Source organism: Balaenoptera acutorostrata, chromosome 3 (genome assembly GCF_949987535.1).
Source record: "Balaenoptera acutorostrata chromosome 3, mBalAcu1.1, whole genome shotgun sequence".
NCBI lineage: Eukaryota > Metazoa > Chordata > Mammalia > Artiodactyla > Balaenopteridae > Balaenoptera > Balaenoptera acutorostrata.
In genome coordinates this window covers 96,002,815-96,016,928 of record NC_080066.1, presented here as the reverse complement: position 1 = coordinate 96,016,928, position 14,114 = coordinate 96,002,815, and the positions used below count along the sequence as shown (strand labels likewise).

Here is a 14,114-nt window from a genome sequence, read left to right as displayed (position 1 = left end):
AGTGATCCCACCATGCCAGTCTTTGGGGGTTTATTAGCGATGAAGCCTGGGCCATGGTGGGACAGTGTCTTGTTTAGATCGTTCTCCTTGGGGTCAACAAGGGGGTCTGGTTGCTGGATGAGGGCCACCAAGGGCAAATTGTCACTGGAGGTAGAGGAACAGCCCCAGGACCACCTCTTCCAAGGCACAGAGGGGGTCCCCCAGACTGGAACAGTGTTCCATGCCATCCGTGCAAAGGAGGCCTACAAAGTGAGAAGTCCAGAAGCTTAAACTACAGTGTTTCACAGTAAATCAGCCTTTGATTCCACCAGGAGTTGGTGCTAAAGCCTGTTTTTGTGTATCTTCCCCAACTCTAGCAATTGTTTTTTGTTTTGTTTTTTTTTAATTAATTATTTGGCTGTGACGGGTCTTAGTTGCGGTATGCGGGATCTTTTGTTGTGGTGCATGGGCCTCTCTCTAGTTGTGGTGTGCAGGCTCCAGAGCACGTGGGCTCAGTAGTTGCAGCACATGGGTTGCCCCGTGGCACGTGGGATCTTAGTTCCCCCACCAGGGATCGAACCTGCATCCCCTGCATTGGAAGGTGGATTCTTAACGACTGGACCACCAGGGAAGTCCCTGGCAATTGTTATTTAAAAGCAAACCTCAGCCAATCTGATAGGAAAAGCTTGGAATCTCATTGTTTTAGCTCTCATTTCTTTGATTATTAATGAGGGTAAACATTTCCCCATATGATTATTACCCATTTGCGTGTTTGTGTGCATTTTCTTTTCATGTACAGTGCCTAGCACACAGAAAGTGTTTATAAATAGACCTCAAATAAGTGGTTTTGCCCATTTTCCTTTGGGGCATTGTGTCCAAGACTAAGAGCTGTCCGTTCAAAATCTGTTCTCTTCTTCCTTAATTGTATGGCAGCCTCCTTTGCAGTTGGATGGGTCTTTGCATCTAGAGCTCTGATACAATGTGAGCCAATGTACTGTGAGCCATTTAAGGGTCTAATTTTTAAGACAGCAGGGGCACCTCCGCTCCAGACTTTCCCCTTCCTATCAGATGTTTCTGCAAACCAGCACTAACCACGCAGATGAGAACAAAGCATGGAGATGGCAGAGAAACAGGATAAAAATAAACTGGGACCTTAAATGATTGTGTAGAACAAATTCAAATTCTTAAGGGAGACATATGTGGATTTACATCTTATTCGAGCAGTTGCATTTTGGAGTCTCTTACAGAGTGTGTGCTGCCCTAACCAATGTAAGCAGTGACATTATTTGATCAGAGGATTTATGGCCCAACCCATGGAGATCTGTGATTGGACAGTCCCTAGGGATGACCAGCCTGTCCCCATAAAGGTGAAGCACTGGGGAGTGGAGATCAGGAGATCAGGTTCAGTGACACTGGCCTTTGAGATCACACAGTTCATTTTCCTTGCTCTCACTGAACCCTGATGATGGGCTACATTTGCTTACATTGCCTTCAGATTGCTTCCAGCTCTTCCTTGGCAGAACTGTTCCTAGGTATTTAAGTTAATCAACACATTTTTTGGTTTTTAAAAAAAGAGAGAGTAAAATAAAATCCATAAGCTTTAGTGAACTGGTTCAAACCAGAACACGCCTATCTAGAACACTAGGCTTATCCAGAACTCAGGTACTGGAGCCCAGCAGAGACCAGAGGCATGCACTGAAGCTCAATCACTTTATTCCTAGGAGGGCCCGCAGTTCCTCCTTCGGAGTACTTTTCTCTGGTTCAGAAGTTCTGAATCAGGATAAATGGTTTTCAAGCCCCCAAGAATTTGGAAAAGGTAAGTTAGAAGAGGGAGGTAAGTTAGATATCAGCACAAAAACACTAAGGGGACGCAGGTCCTATTCAAAGCAGACTTGAGACGCATACCAGTGTAGCTGCCTGTGTGGTTTAGTATCAGGCACTCGGTAGTTATGGCGCAGGGGCATGAGCACCAGATGCTCATGTGACCCAGGTTCTCAGGAAAGGTTAAGATATGTTCAGTAGGGTCTGTTTAAGCTGTGATATTCATAAAATCTCTTCAAAAGAGTCCTAACCAAGATAAATTCTGGTGCTTCAAAGGGTTAACTATCAGCTCTCTGAAAGACTTAGCTATTCGGAAAGATTCTGCATGATAGAGTTCATGCTGCTCTTTCCAAATCCACGGGGCTGAGGACAAACTGAGACCACTGAAGCTGCGTGGCCCTTACAACCCACTGGATTCAACCCCTAATCCCCGACCCCCCACCCCTGCCCTCCTCAGACATTCCTAGGTAAGTGACTTCAAGGGTGCAAGGCATGAAGCTGCCTGGGGTCTTCCAGGGCCCCTCACCTGGGAAATGTGAAAGGAGCCCCTTCCCTCTTCTATGGTAGCAGGAACAGCTGCAAGTAGGCCTGATTCAGGGTGGGGCTTGGGGTTATGTGGTGGTGATGGAGGGCATGAGATGTTCTGAGTGCCCCGGGCGTTCTCCCAGAGAGCGGCTCTCAGGACCATTAGCTGGGCTGGGGGAGCTTAGAAAACTCCCCACCGTCTCCTGCAACTGTGACCCTCTGTGCCCCTGCTTCCTTTTCCCTTCAGAGGCTGTGCAGCCTAGTCCACAGTCCAGGTCAGACCCAGAGAGGTCACCCCAGCCCTTGGTCCAGGCATTCATTCTTGGGCTTTGGGTCCCAGGACCTCAAAATCCCAAAGGGCAGGAGAGGAGAGAGGCATGGGCCCTGCAGGGGTGCTCACTAGAGCCCGTTCCCTGGCCTTTGGGGAGAAACTCTTACCTCTCTAAGAGAGAGCCTCTCACTCAGGAATCCTTGTTTCTCTTAACCAAGGTGCCAGGAACTGTAGACCAGGGACTCGGAGAACTGTGAAAAAGATCTTGAACTTTGTAACTCCCTATGTCCAGTTCTGCTTTTACCTGGTGTGTTTGTTTTGATGAGCAAGAAAACCCTTAATATAAAAAAAAAAGCAAGACGCTCATTTGGCAGCAGTTAGGAGAGGACCAGGGGTACATCCCCCAGCAGCTTGCCGTAAACAGGGGAAACTGGAATGAGAGTGGATGGTGGCTGTTTTAAAGAGGAAGGGGAAGCCAGCTGAGTCTCAGGACCTGAAGCAAGGAAGAAATGGGAGCACAGGAAGAGTTCAGGGGCCTGGTGACAAGGGAGGCGCCCAGCTTCCTCAGGGACCCAGGAAGTGGGCCTCAGGCTTGTCCTCCCTCCTCTTTCCCTTTCCTTCTACCTCCCCCTACACCCAGCCCTGGGGACTGTCACCAGGGATTGGCATCTCCGTAGTCCAGCCATGGCACTGTTTGCCCCAGACACTTCCAGGATGACAAAAGGGGTTGTTCCCATGAGGGCTGACATAGCTCAAGCTCCTGCCACCCCAGAGTCCTCAGGAGCCTCCATGCAGGGGCCTCCCCTCCAGGCAGATGCCTTTCTTAGCAGCACCATTTGCTACCATAGAGCGAGTACCTGGGCACACAGTTTTAAGACAGCCAGAGGCCCTGCTTTCTCTAGAACAGAGCCTGCCCTCCCTACGCCCTCCACATCCAAGTGGTTTGAAGGCACCATGAAGATGGCTGATTTGGGCAGCCAGCAGTGGCCACGGCTGCCTCCCAAACCGCACGGCTTCCCACACTCTGGCAGTCTCAGAGAAGCATGGGAGACCTGCCAAACTTCACCATGCCCCTGGAAAGGGCTTAGGAATTAGTTCAAGAAAGCTGACTGGCCCTGAGGGGTCTGGTGGTCACGAGAAGGAGACACATGCAGCAGAGAAAATAGCGAGTCCGGGGATCGCAGACCCTCTAGCAATTAAAGAGGCTACAACTTGGTGGAGGCTACACAGGACAGAGGGGCAGCAGCAGATCAGAGATCTTCTCTCATACCTAACATGTTAACAGAGGTCTACCCAGGGGAAAAAGGCGATGGAGAAAATCATGAATTGATAGGTTTAAAATGAAAAAAGTGAGAAAACATGTATGGGACCTAATTTTCCTGGAAATGTTAGTTTTTCATTTTCTTTCATCAGGTGGATTGAGTAACCTAAAAAATCAAGTTGTATTTCCTGCACAGAGCTTCCTGGCTGGAGTGGGGGCATACAAGGAGAGATCAGAGTTTATTCTGACTGACATTGCTGGAGGGTGCCCAAGGCCTTGTTATGCCAGGTATGGTCCAAGGCGAAGCAGCCATCACCTGAGGTGTGTTTGTTAGAGATTCAGTTTCAGGTCTCACCCTAAACCTTCTGAAATTCAACCTGCATTTTAAGAAGATCCGAGGTGATTCATATGTGTACTAAAGTTTGATAAGCATTCCTTAAGGGGATGATTCAGAAGTTTCAAAAAAAAAAATTTAACTTAAACTTAGTTTAACTCCACACAAAATCTTTAGCTCGCAGTAAAAGCAGAGCTGCTCTGTTTAATTTGGGTGGCCCATATCCCTTTTTGTTTATCACTCACAACAGCCCTTGAGGCACATCTGGGGATCTCTAAAATTCCAGGTCCAGGGGGTCTCCAGAGACTCCTGAGTGCTTCAACAAAGCCCTAGGCATGGAAACTGTGATAGTAAGCCCAGTGCAGACTCCACATTTCCAGGGCTGCTCATGGGGCAGCCCACAATCTTAAAATCTACTTACCTAGGGCCCCAGAGCTGGTTCATGTGGCAAGGGAAACCTGGTCGAAAAGATGGCCTCACTGTGATCCAGTGAGATCTGCACTGGAGGACTGGACCTCCAGGCTCCGAGGGACGCTCCTTTTAGCAGGCAGGAGCCCTCCCCAGTCTTTTTCTGCGTTAAGGGACTGGCTCTTTGGGTTCATAGGTGAAAGCTGTCCATCTCCCACATGAGAGCCGCAGTCTTCAGAGAGTGGACAGACTAGCATGAGTCATAACTTGGGGACAGGACTCAAGCTGTTAATGAGTTTGAAGCTTTCGCTTTTAAGATTCAAACCCCATCTATGAACCCTCAGGTAAGGGAGGGACAGGTGAGGAGGAACATTAAGGCTGCGAGCACCCCTCAATATGAAATGTTAGCTGTGTTTCTTCAGGGACTGGATTGAAAATGGGTAAAAGGGGGGTATGGTACCATGTCTGGGGACACAGAAGACTGGAGAGCTCTGATCCAAGACTTACATGCTTTTCAGGAGAGGATACTAGCCTATCCGCATCTGGGTGAAGCTACACGAGGATCTGAGTTGTCAGGTCCCTACAGAGGCGACCACTGCTGACCTTGACAAGGTTCTAGAGTCTTGTCACCGGGGGGGGGGGGCAAGCTGGGTAATGAGAAGTGGAGAGGATCCATCCTAGTGGGCTTGTTGACCAGGAGCCACAGTGGTGACAATAGGGCATGGCTAATTGGGAAACTGACACTGGTTTGCTCTGTGTGAGGCCTTGGTCAAGTTTACCAGCAAGAAAAACAAGACCCAGCATATATAACAGTGCTACTTAAGATCAACAAAATGAAGACAAGGCTTACCCTTGTGACGGGGTGAGCAGCAGCTTCTAAGGAGCCAGCCCACCCCGATCAAGGGTGTGCAGGGTAAGCCAAGGCTTGGGAGGCCACACAGCCAGCACATTCGGAACAGCACGAGCCCTGCTCAAAGGTGACACAAGAGCATATATGAGTGTTTTAACTCAATCAGAGAAACACTGCCAGTGCAGGCTGGGAACTCATTCTTTTTCCAACTGATCAGAGAGCTAAGTTTTCAAAGCCTGGATGTCTTTGGAATCCCTAGTAACATATTTCACTGTTTTCCTTCATGATTCTTACAAGTACAGCTAACTTTGATAACACTGAGTTCGTTTCACAGTTCCTTAGTATTTCTGTTGGCTTAACTGATTGACAGTGGGTACTGGAACTGCAAACGGGGTAGGTTTCTGGGGTTTATATGCACACATTTGTACACATATCACAGTTTTAGAAATTGGGACAATACAGTTTCTATTAGTTGGGGATTTTATATATTACACACTGCCAGGATAATCTCTCACTTGTGGTATTTGGGGAAAGAATCCGTCAGTGTTAAGATTACCACTATGTAACTGCCTAATGGTGGACCAGGTCAAGCTGCCTACGCCTAAGTCCTGGAGGCAAGGTCTGGAGTCATAAGGAGCCCACACCCTGAGGGCCGAGGCCCTGGCCCGCCAGGAACTTGGTTAAGCCTCCTCTCTGACGGCTGGAGGCGAATTCCTATGCCCAATTAACGCCCACAGGGCACTCCTCGTCACACTGACCACGTGTCCTGACCACACCAACGATGACAATGTTGGGGCTCTGCTTCCCCTTCATCCTGCCACACTCCCCCAAGAGCCTTACAATGCCCCCAAGGAGAGGCGGCTGCAAAGACCACAGACACCTCAATTTACATAAAATTATCTCACTCCATTTTATTTAAGATTTTTTTTCTCCAGTTAGTAAAAGAAAGATGTGTCTCTCTTTATACATATGTACAAGTTCAGTTATAAAAATAGACAGCACATTCAAAGAGAAAAAAGGCTTGGCATTTTTCTGATTCCCTCTAAATAGCATCTGTACACAGGAGTCTGGGTTTGGGCAGGGGAATCTTAATGATTTAAATTAAATGATTCCCCTACCACTCCTACTCCAAAAAAAAAGTTTTAAAAATCAATCTATCTAAACTCAATTCCGCGATTTTCAGGTGTGCAAATTAGAGGCTGGCCCGCCCAGAAGCACCTGCTCCACCAGGGACATCAGGCTGGGGGCAAGCAGAAACACCACCAGTGCCAACACCACCCCTTTGCCTCTCCTGGAGGGAAGCAAGCTCAGGCTGGTGGGGTCGGGCTGGGAGGGTGGGTGCTGAGCCTGCCCTCTCTCCATCCTCTCCAGCTCACTCCGCCATCCCTTCCTTTCTCAGTGCAATACAGACAGTGCATACAGCCAAGCAGGGGGCTGAAGGGCAAGGGTGGGGAGACTGTGCATTCAGGAAGGGCAAGGGGAGCCTGCAAGAGGGGCAGTGAGGATGTCCTGCTGATTGAGGTGGCTCCTGGTCTGTTTACTGGCTTCTGGGAGTCCCGGAGTGGGAGCTGCTGCTACTGTTGCTGGTGGGACCTGAAGGTTCTCTGGTGCGAACTGTGCAGGACAGGGGAGGAAATGCTGGGAAAACAACTGCCTCCAGGCATGCTTCCTCTAAGCTTCTGTCATCCTCACAGACCACTACCTTCTTTTGCATTCGCTGCCCTCCTCAACCGTGACACTCTGGCAAATGGGGTTTGGAGACTTGGGGAGTTGCCCACGACTGAGGACGTCGCATACATGATTTCCTCCCTTCCTAGCCCCGCAGGAAATCACAGCCCTAAGAGAAGTCTCCACTGTGGAAGGCTCTTCACAGCACTTGTAGAGCCTTTGCAAGGGACATGGCCAGAGCCGAAGAGTGGAATGGGGATGGAGACTGTGTGCCTGAGCATCTGAACAGGGTCTCTGTCAGGCCCTTCCCCAGTATGAGGTTTAAGGCTTGCCTATAAATTCCTTTGAGATGCTGTGGGCCTGATCCCCGTCCTTGGGCCTTCTTCCTACAGGCAACCCCAGAGCATTCCTCTTGGGACACAGGTGATCAAAGTGCTCACGCCAACCACCTGCCTGTCTTTCCCTTGCTGCAGCTGGTCATCGCTGCCCTCTGGCTCGGGATGAAAGATGCTGCACTGGGCAAGCCATCCAAAGGCCATCTGCAGGCCAGGACTCTAGCCCTCGGTTTGGTTGAAGGAAGCTGGAGGGCCAGGTGGTTACCGTCCTCCAGAGGGGTTGGTGCCTTTGCCCTGTTTCCGGACCAGGGAGTCTGGGGCTAGGCTGCTGGTCAAGTGGAGGCTCTTGGGAGTCCCAGGAACACTATTTCCTTTGCTCAAAGGGGAGCTCAAGGGAGAAGAGGCGCTTGAAGGTCCAAAGTCAGCAAGGCCAGCAGGCCGAACAAGGGACGTCTGCAGAGGACTGCTGGCGGAGATTCCTGTGGGGAGGGAAAGAGAGGCAAGATGAGCATAAGCACCAGTGCTGTCCGAGTGCCTCAGTGCCTAACCTCAGTTGCTGGAGTCTGGTCTGGAGATGAGGTCGTGGGGAATCCCCTCCCTGCCACTCTTCTTAGCGTATTTGCTTGCTCTTCCTGTCAACTGTTTTTTCAGTAAGAGAAAAATGATACCTACCCAGCTCTCTCCACATTACCGCATCAAGAGGGAGTAAGCTGTCACCTTGGCACTCAAGAGCAGAGCACACATTATACAACATGGGAAAGCCAAGGCTGCAGGATGAGCTGTAACTTACAGGCACTAATGTATTTTCTTACACATTCCTTCTTCCTTTTTAGGACACCACTTGTGATTAGTTGCTTCCCTCTTTATTTTTTTAAAAAATTATTTATTTATTTATTTTTAATTTTTTGGCTGTGTTGGGTCTTCGTTGCTGTGTGCCAGCTTTCTCTAGTTGCGGCGAGAGCTGGGGCTACTCTTTGTCGCGGTGCGCGGGCTTCTCACTGTGGTGGCTTCTCTTGTTGCGGAGCACGGGCTCTAGCCGCAAGGGCTTCAGTAGTTGTGGCACGTGGGCTAGGTAGTTGTGGCTCACAGGCTCTAGAGCGCAGGCTCGGTAGTTGTGGCTCACGGGCTTAGCTGCTCCGCGGCATGTGGGATCTTCCCGGACCAGGGCTCGAACCCATGTCCCCTGCATTGGCAGGCGGATTCTTAACCACTGCGCCACCAAGGAAGTCCCAGCTGCTTCCTTCTTAATTTCAGAAGATGTCCTCTACTCCCCAGTCTGGCCAGAGGACACAAGGCTGCCCACTCTATCCTGTGTCTACACTCATGCAGTTCTCCTTGTGTTGGATGCAGCTACCCCTGCTCTCCAAGCCCTGCCACTTTAAGGACCTGGTTCAAATCTCCCATCTCCAGTGATGGCTTCCTGGGCAACAACTCTTTTGAACATTCCTACGAATGAATTCTACGTGCTCAGCAGGCAGACTCGTGTCTCCTCTCATCCACAGTGGAGCTGTGGGTGATGTCCAGATCAGTCCTTTCCCTTGTTTTCCGTTCCCAGTCACCAAGCACTGTCAATTTTTCTTGTGACACTCTACCCCCTGTTGCCTCCAGGAGAAAGCCTGATGAGTGTCATGCTTTGCCCCATCCGTGGGTGAAATCCTGCCATGGCAGCCTTGACCACTGCCGTGACTGTTGTTTTCCAAGGGTGTGATGAGCCGGCAAGAGGTTAAGAAACACTGGGGTAGGCTATCATACTTCATATTTGTTGAATGAACAGATAAATGAAGGTCGCTATCCCTGCAGGAGGAGAAAGGGGAGGTAGCCTAACGCTTACTGAGAACTTTCTATCCAACAATGCCCGTACTTGCTGCAGCAACCCTAAATCCTAAGCCCGCGTTTCCAATGGGGAGAGAGGTCTGTGCATGGTGAGGGTGCCCTTCTCACCGCTCTCAGATGTCCTACATTCCACCGCTACCATTATCCTCCACAGCTCATGGTCACAATAGCTACTTCCCTTCTCAAACTTCCCAGAGCCCCTGGTCACACACCGGGTAAGCTCTCGCCCAGCAGGTCTTTCCAACCCTGACTCCCGCAGCTCCTCTTCAGCACAGCCTGACTGACCTGCTCGGTGACCCCCAACGTGCCTTGGTCACGGTAAACTCTCTGTCGCCAGTTTAAATCCTTCACCATCCTTCTCTTTCCTTCTGAATTAGCCTGGCAACTTTGTCATCAAATCCACGGTTCCTCCTTCTTCTGATCTACAACCAGAATTAAGGCCTTCCCTCTCCCTTCATTCAGTACACACATACTGCCTTGTATTGCTGTTAAACAAATTCCATGCCCAACTTCCCCTTCTCATTTTCTTTATACACTCAGGCAAGGGGTTCATGTGTTATACTCCTATGCACACAGCAGGTGGTGTTTTTTTGTTTTGTTTTGGTTTTGGTTTTTTTTGGCGCCACGTGGCTTGCGGGATCTTAGTTCCCTGACTAGGGATTGAACCTGGGCCCTCGGCAGTGAGAGCACAGAGTCCTAACCACTGGACCACCAGGGAATTCCCTACAGCAGGTGTTTAACCCTAAGGTGATGGAGCACAAGGCTGGGTAAAAGTTAACTATGCTAGCCTTGACTACTGAAATGTAATTATTAAAATGTGGGTCCGGGGGAAAAAAATCAGTTCTCAAAGCAGGAGAAATTCTGTTTAAAATTCAGCTTTCTCTGTTTTCACAGTTCCCTCCACTTTGAAGGCAGTACTGTGCTAAGTCCCAAGGGCAAGGAGAGAGTCAGGACCACTCAATGCTGAGGCAGAATCCAACATGGGCTTGGGAAGGAGCTTTGGGCCTGGGGGTGTCCTACTTGCTCTACCTGGCGGAATGCTCAGTAGACCCTCCAGACTGTCCCCGACCAGAATGGAGCCCGCAGTCCCCTGGGGCCTCCGCACCTTTAGACACGTTGTACCCGTATGCAGCATAGGCAGCTGCAGAGGCCGCGGCAGCCCCTGCTTTGGCTCCTGCCATTGCAGCAGCACTGCCTGCGGTGGACTTTCGGCTCCGGCCCTTCCCTGCTCCTTTGGCTGTGCTTCCTGAACCTTTGGGGCGGCCTCGGCTTCGGGCTGAATGACCACGTCCTGCGGCTGGCATTTCCTGAATGGAAATTCCTGTGGGAACAAATGGGCCAAGAGGGAAAAAAGTTAATTTCTTCACATGTTAACAGAATCTTCTCCTGGACAGGGAAGATGGCTTTCAGGGTGTTTGTTTCAGGACTCCCAGGGAGGTCTACGCCTCAATTTAATGGCTGGGACACAGCGTCACACAGCGTTAGTAAGAACTGTAAATAGCTACAACAGCCTGACACCTCAAGCTGCTTTTCATTCTCTAAGAGTGGTGCCATTACTCCTGAATTTCTTCTTTCAACTAGATCGTTACTAAATGAACTCCAGAGACCTGCACCTGTGACTCACCTGCACACTCCAATGTTTTCCTGCCTCGGAGGATCAACTTTTACTCCCAAGTTTTCTTTGTTTTTTGTTTGTTTTTTAAAAAAATTAATTAATTAATTAATGTTTTATTTTTGGCTGTGTTGGGTCCTCGTTGCTGCGCGCGGGCTTTCTCTAGTTGCGGCGAGCGGGGACTACTCTTCGTTGCGGTGCGCGGGCTACTCAGTACGGTGGCTTCTCTCATTGCGGAGCACAGGCTCTAGGCCACGCAGGCTTCAGTAGCTGCTGCACACCGGCTCAGTAGTTGTGGCTCGCGGGCTCCAGAACGCAGGCTCAGTAGTTGTGGCGCACGGGCTTAGTTGCTCCGCGGCATACGGGATCTTCCCGGACCAGGGCTCGAACCCGTGTCCCTGCATTGGCAGGCGGCTTCTTTTTTTTTTTTTTTTAATAAATCTATTTATTTATTTATTTTTGGCTGCGTTGGATCTTCATTGCTGCATGCGGGTTTTCTCTGGTTGCGTCGAGCGGGGGCTACTCTTTTGTTGCGGTGCACGGACTTCTCATTGCTGTGGCTTCTCTTGTTGCAGAGCACGGGCTCTAGGCACGGGGCTTCAGTAGTTGTGGCATGCAGGCTCTAGAGCGCAGGCTCAGTCGTTGTGGCGCACGGGCTTAGTTGCTCCGCAGCATGTGGGATCTTCCCGGACCAGGGCTCGAACCCGCGTCCCCTGCATTGGCAGGCGGATTCTTAACCACTGCACCACCAGGTAAGTCCCTACTCCCAAGTTTTAAACTTAGAGGTCCTCAAGAAATAGCAGCAACACTGGGCCCCACAGAACAAAGTGAGGAAAGGCCTGGAAAAGCTAACTATAATTAAAAACTGGCAAAAATAAGGGTGAAATATGAAAGACAGGAATGGCTAGAAAACAAAGACGTTTGTAATCTTTATGAAGTTCTTATTTTGCATTCCCTAAACCTTCTCATTCTCCCTTTCACTTGAATCGGCTAATGAAAGAATGAGGCTACAAATTCTTTTTGCTCTACTCCACTCTTCTTTAAAGAAAGTAGAAAACGGCATTATCCTAGAAGGAATCAGGACCTCACCCAAGCTGTATGGGACAGCAGCATCACTTACCATTCACAGTGTCCGACACGGAGCCCGTTATGGAAGCAGGAGAGTTGGTGGCTCGAGACTGAGGGGCTGAGGAGGCTGGGTCATCCACAATGACCAGCATGTCACTGCTGCTCTCGTCGGGGGGAATAGAGCCGGTGTGCAGCTCACTGCTGATGGAGATCTAGAGGCAAAAGGGCCATGATCACCCCCCCTCCTAGCGCCCGCAGCCCACGGCCCTCATGCCTACATCAGGATGTGCTTCTCAGGTCTCACCACCATTTGCCTCTCCTGCCTGGCTTCACTCCTGAGAGTTAGACCCCCTGCTTTGGCTCCAAAGAAGGCAGCCTGTCCTCACTTGCTTTTCTTCCCATGGATTCCATATGTAACCCCTTCTACAAGGCAGGAGAACTCCTGGAAAAGCAAAGGCTACCAGGTCAGGACACAGTCCCCACTGCTGTGATGAAGGCATCTAAAAGGAGCCTCACCTCACTGAAAGGGCTGGGCATGGCTGAGTCCACACTAATGAAGGAGTCATCCCCGTCTGCAGAGAGGTTGGAGTTATCAGCCGAAGGAACAAATGGGATCACTAGGTTCACACCCTCCTTTCTCCTTTTCCCATCCAATTCATCTTCCTTTTTCTTCTGGGAACACACAAATCAAGAAATATGGAAAAAGGATGAGGATAGGCACCAAGAGAAAAGTGGGGCTGGAGAAGAAAGTGATGACAGAAATTTGACTCTTTGTAAACTTCTCAGTTTCATTTTATTCAATTAGCATATTATTAAAGGAAGAAAAAATCCTAAGGAAGGAGGAAAGGGATGGCTTAGTAAGAGTTTATGCATATTCTGGCACAATAATACAGAGTTGAAAGGCCAGTCACACTGAACTGGAGCTGTGCCAAACCTAATCCTCACAGGGCGGGGTGCACGGTCAGCTTCCAGCACGGCCAAGCTGCAGCACTTCTCAGGGGCGGAATTGATGCAGCCCCACAAGAGGGAGGGCCCGTGCTCTTAGTATATTTTCCGCACATCTGTTTTCACTCTGCCTTCTTTTTAAATATGTATAAGGGGAATGAAGGTTCTTATTACACACAAGGAATACTGAGGTGGCTTTTCATTATTTCCTCAATTTACGCTTAAGGATTGAGTGACTAAGCTACACTAAACAGTTCTAGAGCCAAGTTCAGTAGGGCTTTGTCACAGATGAGAGATGTGGAAGCACAGAAAGTGCTTAGAAAATTCTGGGGATCACACCCATCCACCGCACCTAACGGCATTTGTATCTAGACCTATATCAGGGTTAATAGGGTATGTCTTTGTGTAGTTTATATTATCACTGGGTATTTATCTGAAACTTCTTATTCAGAGTAGGGATGGCACCTGATGCAAACTCAGTAAACCCTACAATGTCCTGTTGAAGAAAACCACCCTTTCTTCTTTGATATTGTTTCTGAATAGTAGTAAGCAGTGGGTTAGAGATTTGAAAGTGGAGTCATAAAAGAGAACCTGAGAACATCGGTAGAAATAGCAGCCCAGACTAGGAAGAACGTGAGCCTTCATTCCTGAGATTTTTTTCAACTCTGTAAATATAGTGAGTACCAAGGGCATCCTTCAGGCTAGAAATAGTTCTGCTTAGCAGGAGGTACAATTGAGGGTGTGGATTGAACTGGTGTGTGTATCAGAAGATGAACATATAATATAGATAGGCTCCTAGGCTGCTCACCATCAGGGCCATACAGACAAAGGGACACGAGGCCCTATACAAGCTTGCATAAGGGGAAGAAGTGGACCTCCACTTAAAACACAACCGGCTTTAACATGTGACTAGACAACATGCTTCAGACAAACCAAACAGTCCAGGGAAATGACACATGGACAAATGTCTGACTTGAGGGCCCAGAGCTATGGCAATGTCTGAAGTTCAGCACAACACAAAGGTAAGCCAAACCCACCAGAAGAAATTAGGAGTCACTTTCTGGAAGGTAATAAAATGGTTTCAAACCAACAGCCTTTATTTATTTATTTTTAAATTAATTAACTAATTATTTATTTGTTCAAACCAACAGTCTTTAGGCATGGTTAAGTCTGGGAACCTAGTCAGAACTAATGGGCTGACTCC

General features: G+C 49.2%; 1 protein-coding gene across 2 annotated transcripts in view; it reads right to left on the bottom strand.

The window, feature by feature from the left end:
* Positions 1 to 6,854: 6,854 nt before the first annotated feature.
* INO80 (INO80 complex ATPase subunit) overlaps positions 6,855 to 14,114 on the bottom strand; it is a 128,977-nt gene continuing 121,717 nt past the window's right edge. Inside the window, exons 33-36 of one of the 2 annotated variants that reach the window (XM_057543716.1) lie at positions 12,482 to 12,637; positions 12,018 to 12,177; positions 10,391 to 10,606; positions 6,855 to 7,931 (exon numbers count right to left, since the gene is read on the bottom strand). In XM_057543716.1, the coding sequence (XP_057399699.1) occupies positions 7,714 to 7,931; positions 10,391 to 10,606; positions 12,018 to 12,177; positions 12,482 to 12,637 (750 nt within the window). In that variant the 3' untranslated portion in view covers positions 6,855 to 7,713. The remainder of the gene's footprint in view (positions 7,932 to 10,390; positions 10,607 to 12,017; positions 12,178 to 12,481; positions 12,638 to 14,114) is intronic. The other variant, XM_057543717.1, reaches the window with a different exon arrangement.